Source organism: Budorcas taxicolor, chromosome 18 (genome assembly GCF_023091745.1).
Source record: "Budorcas taxicolor isolate Tak-1 chromosome 18, Takin1.1, whole genome shotgun sequence".
NCBI lineage: Eukaryota > Metazoa > Chordata > Mammalia > Artiodactyla > Bovidae > Budorcas > Budorcas taxicolor.
This window is the reverse complement of record NC_068927.1, coordinates 51680193-51698047: the sequence shown is the minus strand read 5'-3', so window position 1 is coordinate 51698047 and position 17855 is coordinate 51680193. Positions and strand designations below refer to the sequence as shown.

Below are 17855 nucleotides of genomic sequence, written 5' to 3'. Positions count from 1 at the left end.
AAGAACCCGCCTGCCAACACAAGATACAGTGAGAGATGCGGGTTTGATCCCTGGGTGGGTTGGAAAGATCCCCTGGAGGAAGACATGGCAACCCACTCATGCCTGGAGAGTCCCATGGACAGAGGAGCCTGGCAGGCTACAGTCCATGGGGTCGCCAAGCATCGGACATGACTGAAGCGACTTAGCAAACCTCTCGAGCTATTAGTGGTTCTGAGGAGCATGGGTGAGGGGCAGATAGGTTCCTCAACAGTTTGAGGGAGTCTGCGCAGGTTTTTCTTTTTTTTGGGTGGGGGGGAGCCGTGCCAGGTGGCACATTGGATCCTAGTTCCCAGACCATGGGATCAAACCTGCGCCCCCTGCAGGGGGAAGCTTGGAGTCCCAACCACTGGACCACCAGGGAAGTCCCTGTGCAGGTTTTAGAGGGTCTTGGATATGTCAGGGCCAGGTGGGGCGCTCCGGGTTTGGGGATGGAATCCCATGAGGTAGGGGAGGGGAATCCTGGGGTCCTCACAGTCCATCCAGACAGTCCACAGGCTGCTTCAGGCGGTTTCCCTGGCACAGGTAGTCATAAATCTCGCTGTTCTCCACTCCCGGATATGGGGTTTGCCCTCGCGTGGCAATCTCCCACATCGTCACCCCAAAGGACCACTGTCGGGGGACAGAAGGGAGAAAATTAGAGGGTCTCTCCTGCACAAAGACACCCTCACCCAACACACAGATACACCCACAGTTACATGTACACAGATGTCTTTGTGGGTGCATCAGAGCTAGTCATGAAACACTCTGGTGCAGGTACACACTTAAGGAGGCAATTTGTGTGCACACCTAGACCTGCTCACCCGTGCACACACTTACACACTGCATGGACACGTGGTCTAGGGTCACCCTCCACACCCTAGCTATACACGTGCATACACTTGCCACTGCCTCTCCCAACCTAAGCTGTCTGCACAGTCCATGAAGCAACCTGTCACCATGCACACATAGCCATGTGGACACACACCCCCCCCCCAGCATGTCCACACCACTGCTCACAGACGCCCACCACACACAGTCCACGTGGACAGGCCCCTGCTCAGGGAAGCCCTCGTGTCCCCAGGAGCCTGGGTCGGTGTGGGATGATCAGGCCATGCCCTTCCCCTAGTCCTGCTGGGACACACGTACCACATCGCTCTTGCTGGTATAGACACGGTCCGCCAGGCTCTCGATGGCGATCCACTTGACCGGCATCTTGGCGATGCGTCCCTGACGGTAGTAGTCCCCGTTGTAGATCTTCTTGGAGAGCCCAAAGTCAGCCACACACACCGACATGTTCTCGTTCAGCCTGCCCAGATTGGGGGAGAGGAATGGGGTCACAGAATTGCCCCCTCCACCAGGAAGCCTGCCCTCACTCTCAGACGTGTCTCTGTCTCCTGCCCTGGCTGTCCTGCTTCGGGGTGGGGATCGGTCAGCCCCCAAACCTGGGAGGGAACTATGTTACTTCTTATACCCTCTGTGAAAGGTGGGTCTGAAAAGGGCTGCTAGGGGGCCTTCCCAGCTCTGGCTTTTTGCCAGATTCTAAGGTCCTTCCCAGGCTCCTTGGGTTGGATTCTCTGATATTTAAAAAAATAAATTTAGTTATTTGACTGCACTGGGCCTTAGTTGCTGCACTCAAGATCTTCACTGTGGCGTGCGGGATCTAGTTCCCTGACCAGGGATCAAACCCAGTGCCCCTGTGTTGGGAGAATGGAATCTTAGCTACTGCACCACCAGGGGAGTCCATTTAAAAAATTTTTTTTGATGTATACTATACATATACAAAAACATGCACAAATCTTAAGTGGAAAGCTCACTGGATTTTCACAAACACACCTATGTAACTAGAACCCAGATTAAGAAAGAGGATATCATGGGGCAGCTGTGCAATGGAATACCATACAGCAAAGAACAAGAACTATAGATACGTACAGGAACACGGACTGATCTCAAAAACTTCACGCTGAGCAAGAGATGCCAGACACAGAGGAGTCAAAATTGCAATTCCATTTACATGACGTTTAAGAACAGGTGACAGAAGTACAGAATAGTTGTTATCCCTTGAGGGCAGTGGCTGGGAAGGGCAGGACACAGCCTGCTAAGGGCCAAGTAATGTTCTTTATCTTGATTCAGTGGTGGTGGTTTCCATGGGTCTATGTGCATGCTCACGCAGTTGTGTCCAACTCTTTGCAACCCCATGGACTGTAGCCTACCAGGCTCCTCTGTCCATGGGATTTCCCAGGCAAGAATCCTGGGTTGCTATTTCCTCCTCCAGGGCATCTTCCCAACCCGGGGATCAAACCTGAGTCTCCTGCATTGGCAGGTAGATTCTTTACCACTGGGTCACCTGGGAAGCCCTTCCATGTGTCTATAAATATGTAAACATTCATTGAACTACATGCATAAAATATGTATATTTTAGTGTATGTAGAATAAACATCAATTACTTTTTTTAACAAGAAAGAAAGATTACCAGACCTTCCTTCCTGGGGTATAATTACCCCTTGTAGGGTGACTGAGATCTTCACTTCTAACAGTGTGGATTACTTGTGTTTGTTTTTGCGCCTTATATATGTAAAATTTGAATATGGATTGGATATGAGACTGTTACGGAATTATTGTTAATCTTCTTAGGTCTGAAAACAGAATTGCGATTGTTTAGACTTAAGTCCTTATTCTAGGAGACACCTCTTGAAGATTTAGGAGTGGAATGTCACCATCTTGGCAACTTATTTTCAAATGGTTGAGGGGAGGGAGAGACGGAGAAGAGAGGAAAAACGTGGCAAAATCTCAACAAGGAGGAGATATGGGTGTTCACGGCACAATGTTTTCAACTTTTCTGTAGATTTGGAATTTTTTCAAAATAAAAATTGGGAGTGGGGTATTCCCTGGTCCAGTCGTTAAGACTGCATGTCTGCTTCAGGGGGCACTGGTGCAATCCCTGGCTGGGGAACCAGTATCCTGCATGCTGTGTAGTGCGGCAGGAAAAAAAGAAAATTATACAGTTTTGCTGAAAGAAGCTGGATAATACCTAAATAAATTGGAAAGCTATGCCATAATCATGGATGAGAAGACCCCAAATGTATAAAAGGCAATTCTCCTCAAACTGACATGTGCATTCCATGGAAGGTAATCAAAACCATTTGTGAACATTTGCACGTCTTATTGAAGAGTCTCTGATTCTCCAATTCCAACTTCTTTTTTAATATTTTTAAAAATACTTATTCTTTGGTAGTTCTGGGTCTCAGTTGTGGCATGCAGGATCTTTTAGTTGGGGCATGTGAACTCTTAGTGGGTCAAGCCCAGGCCCCCTGCATTGGGAGTGTGAAGTCCTAGTCACTGGACCACCAGGAAAGTCCTCTCCAGCTCCAATTTCTGAGTCCATCATTATAATGAGGCTAATATTCTAAGCTTATATGTCACACACACACACACATAGCCCTTAGACCAGGTTCTGGGCTATTTTTTGCTTGTCCCTTGGAAAGGAAATCAACCCTGAATATTCATTGGGAGGAATGATGCTAAAGCTGAAACTCCAATACTTTGGTCACCTGATGCGAAGAGCTGACTCATTGGAAGACTCTGATGCTGGGAAAGATTGAAAGCAAGAGAAGGAGGCGGCAGAGGATGAAATGGTTGGATGGTATCACCGACTCAAAGGACACGAGTTCAAACAAACTCTGGGAGATAGTGAAGGACAGGGAAGCCTGGAGTGCTGCAGTCGGGGTTTCAAAGAGTGGGACACGCCTGAGTGAGCGACTGAGCAGCAACAACTTAGCAGGGGGTGTGGTCTCTTTATCCAGTGTGGCCACTGCCCAAGTGTACCCCCAGGCAAGACACTCAGCTTGGAGGGGGACAAAGATAAAGCTTAAATGTCACCACCCTCTTGGGTTTCCTCTGCCCTTTTGCTCACATCCTGCTACCCACTGAGCCTGCCCCATCTCCTTTTCTCTGCACATTCCAGCACGTGCGGGATCTCAGTTCAGAAAGCTGGCCCCAACCTCCCTGCTCATCTCTCTCTTCCACTCCTGAGTTCTGACTTGCCTGAAGGGTGTGTGTGTGTTGGGGGGGGACACCTTCTTCCATCCTGGGAAGGAGGGTTGGGGGTACGGGTGGGTCCCTGAAGAAGGGGGATTCCTGGAAGGCTGGGCACTCACATGCAATTCCTGGCAGCCAGGTCCCGGTGTATGAATCTCTTGGTACTCAGATACTCCATGCCACTGGCAATATCTGCCATGAACTTCACCAGCATCTGGGTGGGCAGGAACTGGGGGGTGGGGGGGTGGGCAAGACAGGATGAGGTAGAGATCAGCGGAGTCCCAGAAATCCATCCCTCCACCCTACTAGCTCTGCCCTGTGATGCTTTCCCATGCCTCTGAGACTTAAACTCCACCCCTTTCCATATCAGCCCTTTGTTAACCCCTCCTACCTTCCTCTCCTGTCTTGATCTCCCATTGTGCTTCTCCTTGACATACGCTCCAGCAGGGAACCCCCTTTCTGGTCTTTCAACAAGCCATGCTTGTTCCCACCTCTGAGCTTTTGTACATTCTGTGCCCTCTGCCAGGACCACTTCCTCCCAGATCTCCCACTTCCCACCAGTTAGCTCCTCCTTCGATCTCCTCCATAAGACTGTCCCTGTTCACTCAAACGAACTGCCTGGCCTCTCTGTCACTCATCCTGCTCTATTTCCTTCCTGGCACTTAAAAATTATCATGCTTATTCATTTGTTAACTTGTTTATTGTCTGGTCCCCCCACCTCTGGCAGACAGCTCCTCCACGAAAACAAGCTCTTGGTCTCCATCACTTTCCTAGTGGCTGAGCAGCACTAGGTACCTAATGCGTGCGTGGGTACTTAGTCACTCAGTCATGTCTGACTCTTTGCGACCCCATAGACTGTAGCCCACCAGGCTCCTCTGGCCATAGAGTGCACAGGCAAGAATACTGGAGTGGGTTGCCATTTTCTTCTCCAGGGAATCTTCCCAACCCAGGGATGGAACCCACGTCTCCTGCACTGGCAGACGGATTCTTTACCACTGAACCACCTGGGAAGCCCTTCCATGGGTCTATACACAAGAAAACATTCACTGAACTGCATGCAACAAATGTGCACATTTTAGTGTATGCAGAATAGACATCCATTTTTTCAAATAAGAGAGAAAGATTACCGGGTACCCAGTAGGTGCTCAGTTAACACTTGTGGTCCAGATAATAAAATGCCCTCACCACTGGCTGGTCCCCAAGCCGGGAATAGAGAAGGAAACTGTGAAGGTCTCCGTGTTTCATGAAAGGTAAGATGACCACGGGCGCCGGGAAGCCCTCTCGTTCAGAACCCTGGAAACAGACGCCTGAGTCCCGCCCCCCCAGGCAGTCTTGTCACTGGAGGTGGGCAGAAGGGGATGCCACCCCACTCCCACCTCTGTTTCTCCCCGCTCCCTCTCAGATCCGGCCTCCAAACTGTTGGGGGGCGGGGGTGGTGGTGGCAGGGACCAAGCGTCAGAGAAGCCATGTCCAGCACTGGTTCCCAGGGATGTTTCTCCAGCCCTCCTGGGGACCTCAGCTATTTCTGGGAAAGGTCAGAGGTCACATTCCTAGCTGAGGGAGAGAGGAAGGGGGGAGCCTGCTCACTCTGGGGTGGTGGGGGGAGGAAGCCTGGAGGTTTGATCTTCCCAGTGCCTGAGGGAGGGTTCTTCCCTCTGGTGCAGCCTGCATGGGGCCTGCTGGCCCACTAAATCTGCCCCTCCCTCACCGATGAGCCTCATGACGTTGGGGTGGTCGAATTCCTTCATGCAGACAGCTTCACTCAGGAAATCCTCCAGCTCCGACCTTGTGCAGATGGCAACTGGGAGAAGAGAGGAAGGTGGAGGAGGCTGAGGGAGGACTCTTTTCCTCCTCCTCCTTATTACCATCATCATCTTCTCCTTCTTCATCAAGCATGACTAGTAAGTACCAGGGGCTGTACTCAGTGCTTGACAATTAACCCATTTAACCTTCTGAGGAGCTTCTATTTCCCCATTTTAAAGATGGAGAAGGGGGCTACAGAAGGATGAGATGGTTGAATGGCATCACTGACTCGACATGAGTTTGAGCAAACTCAGAGAGATAATGAAGGACAGGGAAGCCTGGTGTGCTGCAGTTCACGAGTTCACAAAGAGTCTGACACAATTTAGTGACTGAACAACAAGAAGGATGGAGAGACAAGGCACAGAATGTTTAAGAAACGTGCCACAGCTTGCAAGAGGAACAGGCAGAGTTCAAACCCAGGCAGTCTGGCTCAGGGGTCCATGTGTGGGCTCTGTGCTAGGCTGCTTCCTAGCACACTCCCAGCAGCCCTAGGATGCAGACGATTGTGCCTGTTTTACAACTCAGGACACTGGCTCAGAAAGGCAAAGTGACTTGCCCAGCATCACACAGCTGGGATTCAAACCCAGGTCAGGAACATAACCCAGTATTCAGAAGGCAGTCAAGAATGAATGAATGAATGAATGGGTGATGACTCCATAACCCAAGTTTTTTACCCCTTGTGATTCTGAAACGATCGTTCCTCCCTCCAGCATGACCCTCTAAGCTTTATCCGTATGTGGAAAAGATTGACCCTGACCTTTCTGTGCTGCGTGAGCTTGGACGGGAGTGGCTCTCACCCTCTCTGTTGATGTAGATAACATGGTTTTAGTCCACATTAACTGTGTGTACTATGTGCCAAACCCAGCATTAAGTGCTTTGACATAATACCCTAGGAGGTAGAAACACTATGATACTTTTTTCCGGGTGAGGAATGGCAGGCTCAGAGAGGGGTGGTCACTTACCTGAGATCATAGTGAAAGTGTTAGTCACTCAGTCGTATTCGACTCTTTGCGACCCCATGGACTGTAGTCCACCACGCTCCTCTGTCCATGGGATTCTCCAGGCAAGAATACTGGAGTGGGTTGCCATTCCCTGCTCCAGGGGATCTTCTCAACCCAGGGATTGAACCTGGGTCTCCTGCATTGCAGGCGGATTCTTTATCATTTGAGTCACCAGGGAAGCATACAGCTAGTAAATGATGAAGCCAGGTGTGCCTCATTCTGGACCATCTCATGCTTGCTCTGTATCACATGGGGCTGGCCCCAGAAAACTACATTGCCCAGGTTCCCTTTCCTGCTGTTTCCTGTTGGAATCCGCCAATGGGAAGCGCTGATGGGAGACTGGCAGGTAGGCGAGAGGAGAAATCAGGGCATTTCACCCTCTCTCTTTCTGCTTCCAGTATTGCCTTGGTGGTGGCTGTGTCTCCTTTTGTGTTTCAAGCTCCCACAAGGTAGCCCCTAACTCTGTGATGCCTCAATCCCATTAGCGGGCCCTGGCTGTGGGCTCTGGTAACTCCGCCCCTTCCGGCCTGGGAGGCGGAAGTGACACACTTGGCTGCTGCTAACCTCTAGGTTGTCTTAACTGCACCCTGCTGTTCCTTCAGTTTTCCCTACACCTTTGTAGTAATCTCCCCGTATTGAGTTCCTTCTGTTGAAGGACCTGGCAGGGACTTAATCTCTCGTCTGGAACCACTGAAGTTCTAGGGTTGGGCTAAATTGCTGTCACCTTTCCTGTTCCTCTACCTCCTTAGGGGCACAGGGGAGGGGCCAGAGGTTAAGGGATGGGGATCCCACATGTGTGCACATGTATGTACATACTCACTCTTCATGGTCTTCACAGCCACCTTGAGGACGGAGTCGTCCTGGTTGAGCTGGCCTTCCATCACAGCTCCGAACTCTCCTGTGGGGGACCAGAGAGAGACTTTGACATGCATGGGGGGGGGCACCCCCCGTTGACTTCAGGGGGGGATGCTGTAGGAACTGCATTTCCTGTGGTTGGGTAGGGGTGGGGAGATGAAGGACTGCATGGCTCAGGGAGATATGTGTGTGTGTGCATGTGAGGTGGGGGACACTCACCCTCTCCCAGGGTCTTCCCCAGAGCCACCTTATGCCGGTCCACCATCACGTCCCGCAGTTTCTCCTTCAGCTCTTCGCTGATGCCCAGGCTGTTCACTGCATGGGGGGTGGGAGCAGACAGAGCCGTGGAGCAGAGCTGACATCCAGGCAGCGCCTCCAATAAGGATACAGGCGTGCCTCATTTTACTGCACTTCGCAGATATTGTGTTCTTTACATATTGAAGGTCTGCGGCAATCTTGTGTCAAGCAAATCTATTTGGACTGCCAGGGAAGTCCTAAACATAACTTTTATATGCACTGAGAAACCCCAAAATGCATGTGACTCACTTTATTGCATTACACACTTTATCATGTTGGTCTGGAATCAAATGTGCAGTGTCTCCCAGGTACACCTGTGTATTGTTGTTTATCATTGTTTAGTCACTAAAGTTGTGTCCAACTCTTTGCAATCCAAAGGACTGTAGCCTGCCAGACTCCTCTGTCCATGGGATTCTCCAGGCAAGAATACTGGAGTGGGTTGTCACTTCCTTCTCTAGGGGATCTTCCCAACCCAGGGATCCAACCCGCATCTCCTGCATTGGCAGGAGGGTTCTTTACCGTGAGCCGCCAGGGAAGCCCCATGCCCGTATACCCATTGTTAAAATACTGAAATAATTCTGCATTCATTCAGGATTAGCTGAGCACTCCCAACTCCCACTTTTCCTTTAGACTCCCCATATCTTCCCCCAGAGCAGTAACTAAAGGGTTAGAGCCTGGCACATAATCTTGCAGTAGTGGCACCTTGATTGGTTAACATCCTGCCGTACCAGTTGTTCAAAAATTTTCTTAACTTTTCATTAAAGTATAACCTGCAAAAATCATAAGTGAGCAGCTCAATGGATTTTCATGAACCAAACACAACAGTGTGTGTCACTAACACCCACGTCAAGAATAGACTATGACCTGTCCTTTCAGGGGTGGCCACTTTCCTGACTTTTCTTACCCCAGATTAGTCTTTTCTGTTTGGGGATGTTATAAACATGGAATCACATACTGTGTTCTCTTTAGTGTCCGGTTCTTTCACTTAACACGATATCTCTTAAATAATTGTAATGCAGTTGTGTATTGTTGTTGTTTAGTTGTTAAGTGGTGTCCAACTCTTTGCGACCCCTGGGCTGTAGGCTGCCAGGCTTCTCTGTCCATGGGATTTCCCAGGCAAGAATACTAGAGTGGGTTGCCATTTCCTCCTCCAGGGGATCTTTCTGACCCAGGGATGGAACTCATGTCTCCTGCATTGGCAGGCAGGTTCTTTACCACTGAGCCACCAGGGAAGCCCAGCTGCTGTGTGTAGTTGGGTTTATTCATTTTCACTGCTGTGTAGCAATTGTTCTCCAACTTATTGGCCCCAGGATCCTTTTACATTCTTAAAATTATTGAGACTTGAAAAAAGCTTTCTTTTATGTGGGTTGTCTACACAGCAATATTTACTGTGTTCATGATGAAAACTGATATGATTGCCTTTTTTCATTTTTGGCCATACCACGAAGGATCTTATTAATGATTCCCCAACCAGGAATTGAACCTGAGCCCCCTGCAGTGGAATCTCAGGGTCTTCACCACTGGATCGCCAGGGAAGTTCCCCAGACAAATTTTCAAAACACAAGAATATACAAGCACATCAGTCAACAGAAGGATGATATCATCACATATTTGGAAGCCTTTGGAAAACTCTGTGGAGCACTTGCAAGAGAAGGAGGGTGTGAAAGGGCAAATGACGTTTTGGTATTATTTTGAAAATAGTTTTGACCTCATGGACCCCCTGCAAAGGTCTTGGGGACCCCCGGGGACTTGGATCACACTTGGAAAACTGCTGCTGCATGTTATTCCCATTAGATTGCTGTGACCTCCTCACTTCCTCTTCCTTCTCCTTTGCAATAAATGTCTTTCCCAGCCCTTTGGGTATCTCCCTGGGGCCCCCAGCAGTCTTCTCCCTGGGTGCTAACTCCAAAAGAGGCCTAACTCTGTCCCCCCCCCCCTTTTTTTTTTCTGGATCTGTTTTCCCAACTGGAGAGAAGAAGAAATTTGACTAAGTGGCTGCTGAAGTCCCTTCTTAGCTGGGGCCCTCCATAAATGCTACAATCCTCTAACACAGGGTCTATTATAGTGCTAAGATTCTATGATTTTTAAGATCCTAAGAGTCTATCAAGGGTTAGTTGCTCAATCATGTCTGACTCTTTGCGACCCTAAGGCCTGTAACCCTCCAGGCTCCTCTGCCCATGGGATTCTCCCGGCAAGAGTACTGGAGTGGGTTGCCATTCCTTCTCCAGGGGATCTTCCTGACCCAGGGATTGAACCCGGGTCTCCTGTATTGCAGGCAGATTCTTTACCATCTGAGCCACCAGGGGAGCCTTAAGAGTCTATAGCACTGGATTATAATTTTTTAGGCCAATTATAATTGGACATCCTCTCGCACACCCTCTACTTCCAAGAGGCAGTTCAGAGGATGAACTTGAGAGTGGAACCGCCTGGGTGTGAACCCCAGCTCTCCAGCTTACAAACTGTGTGGCCTCCAGTAAGTTACTTAGCCACTCTGTGCCACTGGTGGTGGGGAAGATAACATGCCTACCTCACTGGGTTGTCATGGGGATTAAATTAAGTGACATGTGTTGAAGCTTAGAACAGCACCTGTGGGACTTCCCTGGTGGCCCAGTGGTTAAGAATTCACCTTCCACTTCAGGGGACGCAGGTTCGACCCCTGCTTCAGGAAGATCTCACATGCCTCAGGGCAGCTAAGGCCATGTGCCGCCACTACTGATGCCTGTGCTCCCTAGAGTCTGTGCTCCGCAACAAGAGAAGCCACTGCAACGAGAAGCCCTCAGACCACAACTAGAGAGTAGCCCGCACTCACCGCAACTAGAGAAAGCCCATGAGCAGCAATGGAGACCCAGTATAGCCAATAAATAAATAAATACTTAATTTTTAATAAGGAACAGTAGTAGTCACAGAGGAAGTGCTAAGCTGTTATCCTCAGCATTGTAAGCACCTCATCATGGGTATTTTCTTCATTGCCATGGCCATTGTGTTTATCGTCTTTATCATCATCATCACATGGTTCTAAGAGCCTATGACTCAGAGTTTGGCCTTTCTAAAATTTATTGTGTCTAAGATTCAATTATTCTAAAGTCGTGTGTGGTCCCACAGTTCTGTTGTTCTTAGGGTCCGTGGTGCAAATATTCCAAGGCCTTCAGAAACTTTTGGTTCACGCATCTGCCGAAGCCCAGCAGGCCCAACACTCGATACTTCTTATCCGAAACCCAGGCAGGGAGGCATGGGGCTCACTTACAGGTGGCTTCAGTGGTCCTCCGACTGTAGGACTTGCGAACACGGTACCTGACCACCAGCTCACCCCTCTCCACGGTTGGTTCAAATACCTCTCTAGGGAGGGAACAGAGCGGAGGTGAGGGCAGGGCAGAGTGACGTGGAACCCCCTCCACTTCCACCAGCAGTGGAAGCAAGCACCATCCCAGCCCCCAGACCTGCCAGCCCTCTCCTCCAATGTCTGCTGAGAGCCTCTTGGGCTGCTGCCTTCTGCCTTCCATTCACTCCCCAGATGCTTGTCCTCGTTCTGATTCTTGGTACTCTCTCCTCCTGTGCCAGCCTCCTCACAGTCTCCCCACCTCCAGCCTCTCTACCCCAGTCCAGGCCAGCCTCCCGACCCGCATGGTCCCAACTTACCCATAACGGGTCTCCTTCTTCCGCCGGTGGAAGAGGAACAGGGCCAGGATGAGGGCACAGGCAGCGGCCACCACTGCTCCCAGCAATACGTACCACCAGGGCCACGAGAAGGCGGGGGCTGGGGGTTCACTCACTGTCAGGGGGCACGCGGGACAGGTCATGGTGGAGGTCTTGGTTCCTTGGGTCCCCAGGGGTGTGGTGTTGAAGGGAGGCAGGTTTAGGTACACTGGGTGATGGACAGGGCTGGACGGGGCATGCAACGGATACGAAAGGAGTGGATGTTGGAGGAGGAGTGTGAGGGGACGTCCTTGGTGGTCCAGCGGTTAAGAATCCACCTTGCAATGCAGGGGATTCGGGTTTGATCCCTGATCGGGGAACTAAGGGGCTTTTCTGATAGCTCAGTGGTAAAAAGAGTCCACCTGCAATGCAGGAGGTGCAGGAGACGTGGGTTGGATCTCTGGGGTCAGGAAGATTCCCTGGAGGAGGGCATGGCAACCCACTCCAGTATTCTTGCTGGAAGAATCCTATGGACAGAGGGTTCTGGTGGGCTATGGTCCATAGTGTTGCAAAGAGTTGGACATGACTGACACGAGTGAGCACACACGCGGGCATAGGAAACTAAGATCCCACATGCCTAGGAGCAACTAAGCCCCCGTGCCACAACTACTGAGCCTAGGTGCTCTGGAGCCCATGTGTTGCAACTAGAGAATCCACGAGCCACAAGGAAAGATCCTGCATGATGCAACTAAGACCTGACACAGCCAAATAAATTATTTGTTTTTTCAATGAGGAGTGTGAAACTCCTAGGATGAGTGTGGAGAGTGCAAAGTGGGATGGATACTTGGGGCATGTGCAATGAGTGTGGAAGGAGTGTGGGATGAGAGTGAGAGATTGTGTGGGATGGGCTGTGAGAATGGAAAGAGGTCTGGAGGAGCATGGGAGGGCTGTAAGTAAATCTCAAGTGGGGTACCTGTGTGTGATACATGTGATGATTATGCAAGGAGCGGGCATTTGGGTGTGGAAAACTGTTGAGCAGGGAGAGAATGTGTGTAGTGTGTACAAAGCATGTGCAATGGATATGCAAGGAGTTGGAGGCTCCAGGGACCAATGGCCAAGGGACATTTTTGAGGAGTATATGATGACTATGAAAGCGTGTTTGTTTGTTTTTTTGGCCACTCCTTGAAGCTTGTGGAATTTTAGTTCCCTGACTAAGGGTCGAACACATGCCCTCAGCAGTGAAAGCACTGACTCCTTACCACTGGACTTCCAGGGAATTCCCTAGAAGGGCTTTCATAAAGCAAGGGATGAGAGTGAAATAAATGTGCAAAGGGGCATGGTGTGCAAAGGAGTGTGTAAACAGTGCCAGATGAGTATTTGAGGAATTGGGAGTATGTGAGGATTCAAGGAGTTTTAGATACAAGGTAGGGGCAGTGATTTGTAAGGATGTAACTTTGGTGTGAGAGGAGTGTGCAATGAGTGTGCAAAGGACGTGGGAGGGGAAGATGAGCATGAGATGAATGAAAAGGATATGCAAAATAGTGGGAGTGACTGTGTAAGGAGTGGAGAATGAGTGTACCAAGAGTTTGGTGCGGTATGTGCAGAAAGTGGGCATGGGTTAGGCTTAGCTCGAGGTGAGGGAATATTGTGTAAGGAGTGTCTAGTGAGTGTGCAAGGAGAGTTGCAGAATGTGAGATCGTGTGGATTGAAAGTCTTTCAGTGCCTGCAATGTGGGATGCATGGTGAGTGTGCAAAAAGTATCAGTTTGTGAATGAGAAGTGTGAGTGTGTATTGGGTTTGGGAAGCCCGTGAGAAGAATGAGGGGTTATAATGGGATGGATGTGAAAGGAGGGTGGGGTTAGTGTGGAAAGGGTATGCAAAGAAATGCAAGAAAACACATAAGGAATATTTAAGGATAGTGGGTTGAGTTAGAAGAGGTGGGGTGTAATAGTGCCAGGAGGGCACAATGGGTGTAGGAGGAATATTTGGAGAAATATTTGAGGAAGATGAATATGAGGGGGATAACTCATCTCTCTGTCCCTCTACCTATCTATTCATCTACCCACCCACCTATTTATTCATTCATCCACTCATCTACCCATTCATTCATCCATCCATCACCCACCCATTCATTCATCCGTCCACCACCCACCCATTCATTCATCCGTCTGCCACCCACCCATTCATTCATCTGTCCACCACTCAGCCACACATTCATTCATTGGTCCATCGACACATCCATTCATTCGTCAGTCCATCCATCCACCTATCCATCCACCATTCACCAAGTACCCACAATGCTCTGGGCCACTCCAGGCACTTCCATCAAGGACCACACAAAACCAAGAAGCAGAGGGTTAGAGTGATGAGTTTGAAGAACAAGAAAGGGATGTGTAAAGAGAATGTGCAGCGATGGGGCCCTCACTGGGCCTTGGGGGAAGGGAGAGCAGGAGAGGGGGTGTGAAAGCCCTTACCCAGCTGGTGGATTGGCTGTCCTTGTCCTGCAAGGAGAAAGGACGGAGGGAGGATATGCTCAGAGAGAGTGGTAAGACATGGGAGAGAGGGAGTAAGGCTCTCGGGAAGCTTCCAGGTAGGAATGGAGCCTACACTGGGGTAACGCCAAAAGGTACAAGGAGCAAGTCACGGGCATCTGGAATAGACGTAGCCCCTGTGGGTAGGCTGAGGGAGGCTGAGCATGGCTTTGCAGCTACCTGGGCGCCAGGGCTCCAGGGGCACAGGGAGGCTCCAGGGTCCATCCCCAGCGGCGGTGTAGGCTGCCACGCACACCGTCAGGTTGGGCACAGACCCCTCCCCTCGCAGTTCCAGGGTCACCTCTCGCTTTAGCCCTACGTCCATCAGCACCTAGGACATGCAAATAAGGCATCAGAGTAGAGCTCCAGCCCCAGCTCTTAAGCCCTCACCCTCAGCCTCAACTCCCCATCTTTCTCAAAGCCCACTCCTCATCTCCAGCCCCTCATCCCCTACCTCTTCCTATCCTTCATCTCTCATCCCCCATCCTGTCCTCTCCTTTCCATTCTCTATCCCTACACTCGTTAAAATATCAGCTTCACCGGGTGCAGGACTTTGTTTTCTTCACTGCCATATACATCCTCAGGTCCTAGCACAAGGAGGCGTGGAACACAGTACCGTTGTTGAAAGGACTGAATTCTCATCTTTGCCCCCTCATCCCTGCATCCCCTTCTAATTCCTCACTCTTTCTCCCATCTATCTCTCCATCCCAGGGTGCTGCTTGCTTAGATAGTACCTTCATGTTAGTTAGAAAGAGACACCCCTTCCTCAATGTGCTATGCAACTCTCTGCTGTAAAATTGTCCTAGTAAGTATGTCTACTGAAATGTTTTGTACATGATTCATAAATTGTTGTTGTTCAGTTGCTCAGCTGTGTCCAACTCTTTGTGATCCCATGGACTGCGGCACGCCAGGCTTCCATATCCTTCACTATCTCCTGTAGCTTGCTCAAACTCATGTCCATTGAGTTGGTGATGCCATCCAACCATCTCATCCTCTGTCATCCCCTTCTCTGCCTGCCTTTCATCTTTCCCAGCATCAGGGTCTTTTCTAATGAGTCGGCTGTTGGCATCAGGTGGCCAAAGTATTGGAGCTTCAGCTTCAGCATCAGTCCTTCCAATGAATATTCAGGGTTGATTTCCTTTAGGATTGACTGGCTTGATCTCCTTGCAGTCCAAGGAACTCTCAAGAGTCTTCAACACCACAGTTCACAGATTCATAAATAGCCATCCCCTACACTCTCTCCTGGGGACTTCCCAGGTAGCTCAATGGTAAAGAATCGCCTACCAATGCAGAAGACGGAGGTTTGATCCCTGGGTTGGGAAGATCCCCTGGAGAAGGAAATTACACCCCACCCCAGTACTCTTGTCTGGAGAATCCCATGGACAGGGCGCCTGGCAGGTCCCTGGCTACCGTCCACGAGGTCGCAAAGAGTCAGACGTGATTAAGCAACTGAGCATGCACACACGCGACCCTCTCGTGGTCCCCTCTAACCGCCCCAGAACGTGCTCTGCAGCACAGGGTGACCGCATTCTACGCAACCTGCCCAACTGTCCTTGTCTGCCTTGTCACCTTCTCCTCCCCAGTCGCCTCCTCCACAGCCACTCCGCCCCAGCCCAGCCAGCAGCACCCACCTCGGGCGTATCCTGACCTCGATAGGCCAGTCGGTACCCTAACAGGGTGCCCTGCAGCGGCGCCCTTGGCTCCTGCCAATGCACAAGGGCTTGGCTCCCATTCCGCATGGCGCTAACATTCTCAGGAGGGCCCAGGGGCACTGGAGGACAGGGAGAAGGGGAAGCTGGCATCCCCACCTCTTCCTGACCCCCTCCCGTCTTCCCAAGAAGTAGGGGCAGGGTGCAAAGGACAAGCACGCGGGCAGCTGGCACAGGTCTCCCATGAGCAGGGGCACAGAGATGAGGTCCAGGAGAGATGCCAGTTGGGGATGGGACAGGAAGGAGAGTGAAGCCACGTAGGGTATACAGGTGAGAGGAGATGCTGGGGGTCATGCTGATGTACGCAAGGGTCAGCGGGGCAGTGAACGATGTCTCCCTGCCACCAGCCCCTTCTTACCTCCTTCTGGTGTCTCCACAGGAAGCCAGTGGGTCCAGGGTGAGGGGCCCTGGCTACTGACACAGGCCACCCGGAGGTGGTAAGGGGTGTGAGGATGGAGGTTGCCCAGCCGCAGTCGATGAGGGGGAACGGACGCTTGGAAGGTGAGGGGCTCCTCTGGGGGGTCTGGCTCTCCCAGCCAGGCGCCCACCCTGTCGTCTGACAGCACAGCCTGGGAAGAGGGAGGGGGTGTGAGGTCAGGGTGGCCACACTCAAGGTGGTCAAACAATTCTCAGTGGTAGTGACCCTGGTGTGATGACACACCTTCTCAAGGATGTGTGTGTGTATGACGATTCCATGTTTGATTCCATGTTTGTGCAACACGGGAACCTGGGTTTGCAAAGCGAGGAGGCCACCCAGCTCCACAACGTGGCTCTGCCATCGGTTGCAAAAGCCACTTCAAACAAGACTTTCTCTCTCTGAGCCTCAGTTTCCTCATCTGGAAAATGGGGGCTTAGAGGAGCAAATACACGGAAGAACTGTACAAAAAAGATCTTCACGACCCAGATAGTCATGATGATGTGATCACTAATCTAGAACCAGACATCTTGGAATGTGAAGTCAAGTGGGCCTTAGAAAGCATCACTACGAACAAAGCTAGTGGAGGTGATGGAATTCCAGTGGAGCTGTTTCAAATCCTGAAAGATGATGCTGTGAAAGTGCTGCACTCAATATGCCAGCAAATTTGGAAAACTCAGCTGTGGCCACAGGACTGGAAAAGGTCAGTTTTCATTCCAATCCCAAAGAAAGGAGATGCCAAAGAATGCTCAAACTACCGCACAATTGCACTCATCCCACACGCTAGTAAAGTAATGCTCAAAATTCTCCAAGCCAGACTTCAGCAATACGTGAACCGTGAACTCCCTGACGTTCAAGCTGGTTTTAGAAAAGGCAGAGGAACAAGAGATCAAATTGCCAATATCCGCTGGATCATGGAAAAAGCAAGAGAGTTCCAGAAAAACATCTATTTCTGCTTTGTTGACTACGCCATAGCCTTTGACTGTGTGGATCACAATAAACTGTGGAAAATTCTGAAAGAGATGGGAATACTAGACCACCTGACCTGCCTCTTGAGAAATCTGTATGCAGGTCAGGAAGGAACAGTTAGAACTGGACATGGAACAACAGACTGGTTCCAAATAGGAAAAGGAGTACGTCGAGGCTGTATATTGTCACCCTGCTTATTTAACTTCTGTGCAGAGTTCATCATGAGAAACGCTGGACTGGAAGAAACACAAGCTGGAATCAAGATTGCCAGAAGAAGTATCAATAACCTCAGATATGCAGATGACAACACCCTTATGGCAGAAAGTGAAGAGGAGCTAAAAACCCTCTTGATGAAAGTGAAAGAGGAGAGTGAAAGAGTTGGCCTAAAGCTCAACATTCAGAAAACGAAGATCATGGCATCCAGTCCCATCACGTCATGGGAAATAGATGGGGAAACAGTGGAAACGGTGTCAGACTTTATTTTTTTGGGCTCCAGAATCACTGCAGATGGTGACTGCAGCCATGAAATTAAAAGATGCTTACTCCTTGGAAGAAAAGTTATGACCAACCTAGATAGTATATTCAAAAG

The 17855-nt window shown here is 50.3% G+C and overlaps 1 protein-coding gene across 1 annotated transcript in view; it reads right to left on the bottom strand.

Moving 5' to 3' along the window:
* Nucleotides 1-17855, bottom strand: part of AXL (AXL receptor tyrosine kinase) — a 36066-nt gene that overhangs the window by 3846 nt on the left and 14365 nt on the right. Inside the window, 13 exon segments of the mRNA XM_052655464.1 lie at nt 512-648; nt 1165-1324; nt 4173-4282; nt 5239-5360; nt 5762-5854; nt 7678-7755; nt 7932-8027; nt 11254-11345; nt 11646-11778; nt 14117-14143; nt 14354-14504; nt 15805-15944; nt 16241-16451. Of these exon segments, the coding sequence (XP_052511424.1) occupies nt 512-648; nt 1165-1324; nt 4173-4282; nt 5239-5360; nt 5762-5854; nt 7678-7755; nt 7932-8027; nt 11254-11345; nt 11646-11778; nt 14117-14143; nt 14354-14504; nt 15805-15944; nt 16241-16451 (1550 nt within the window).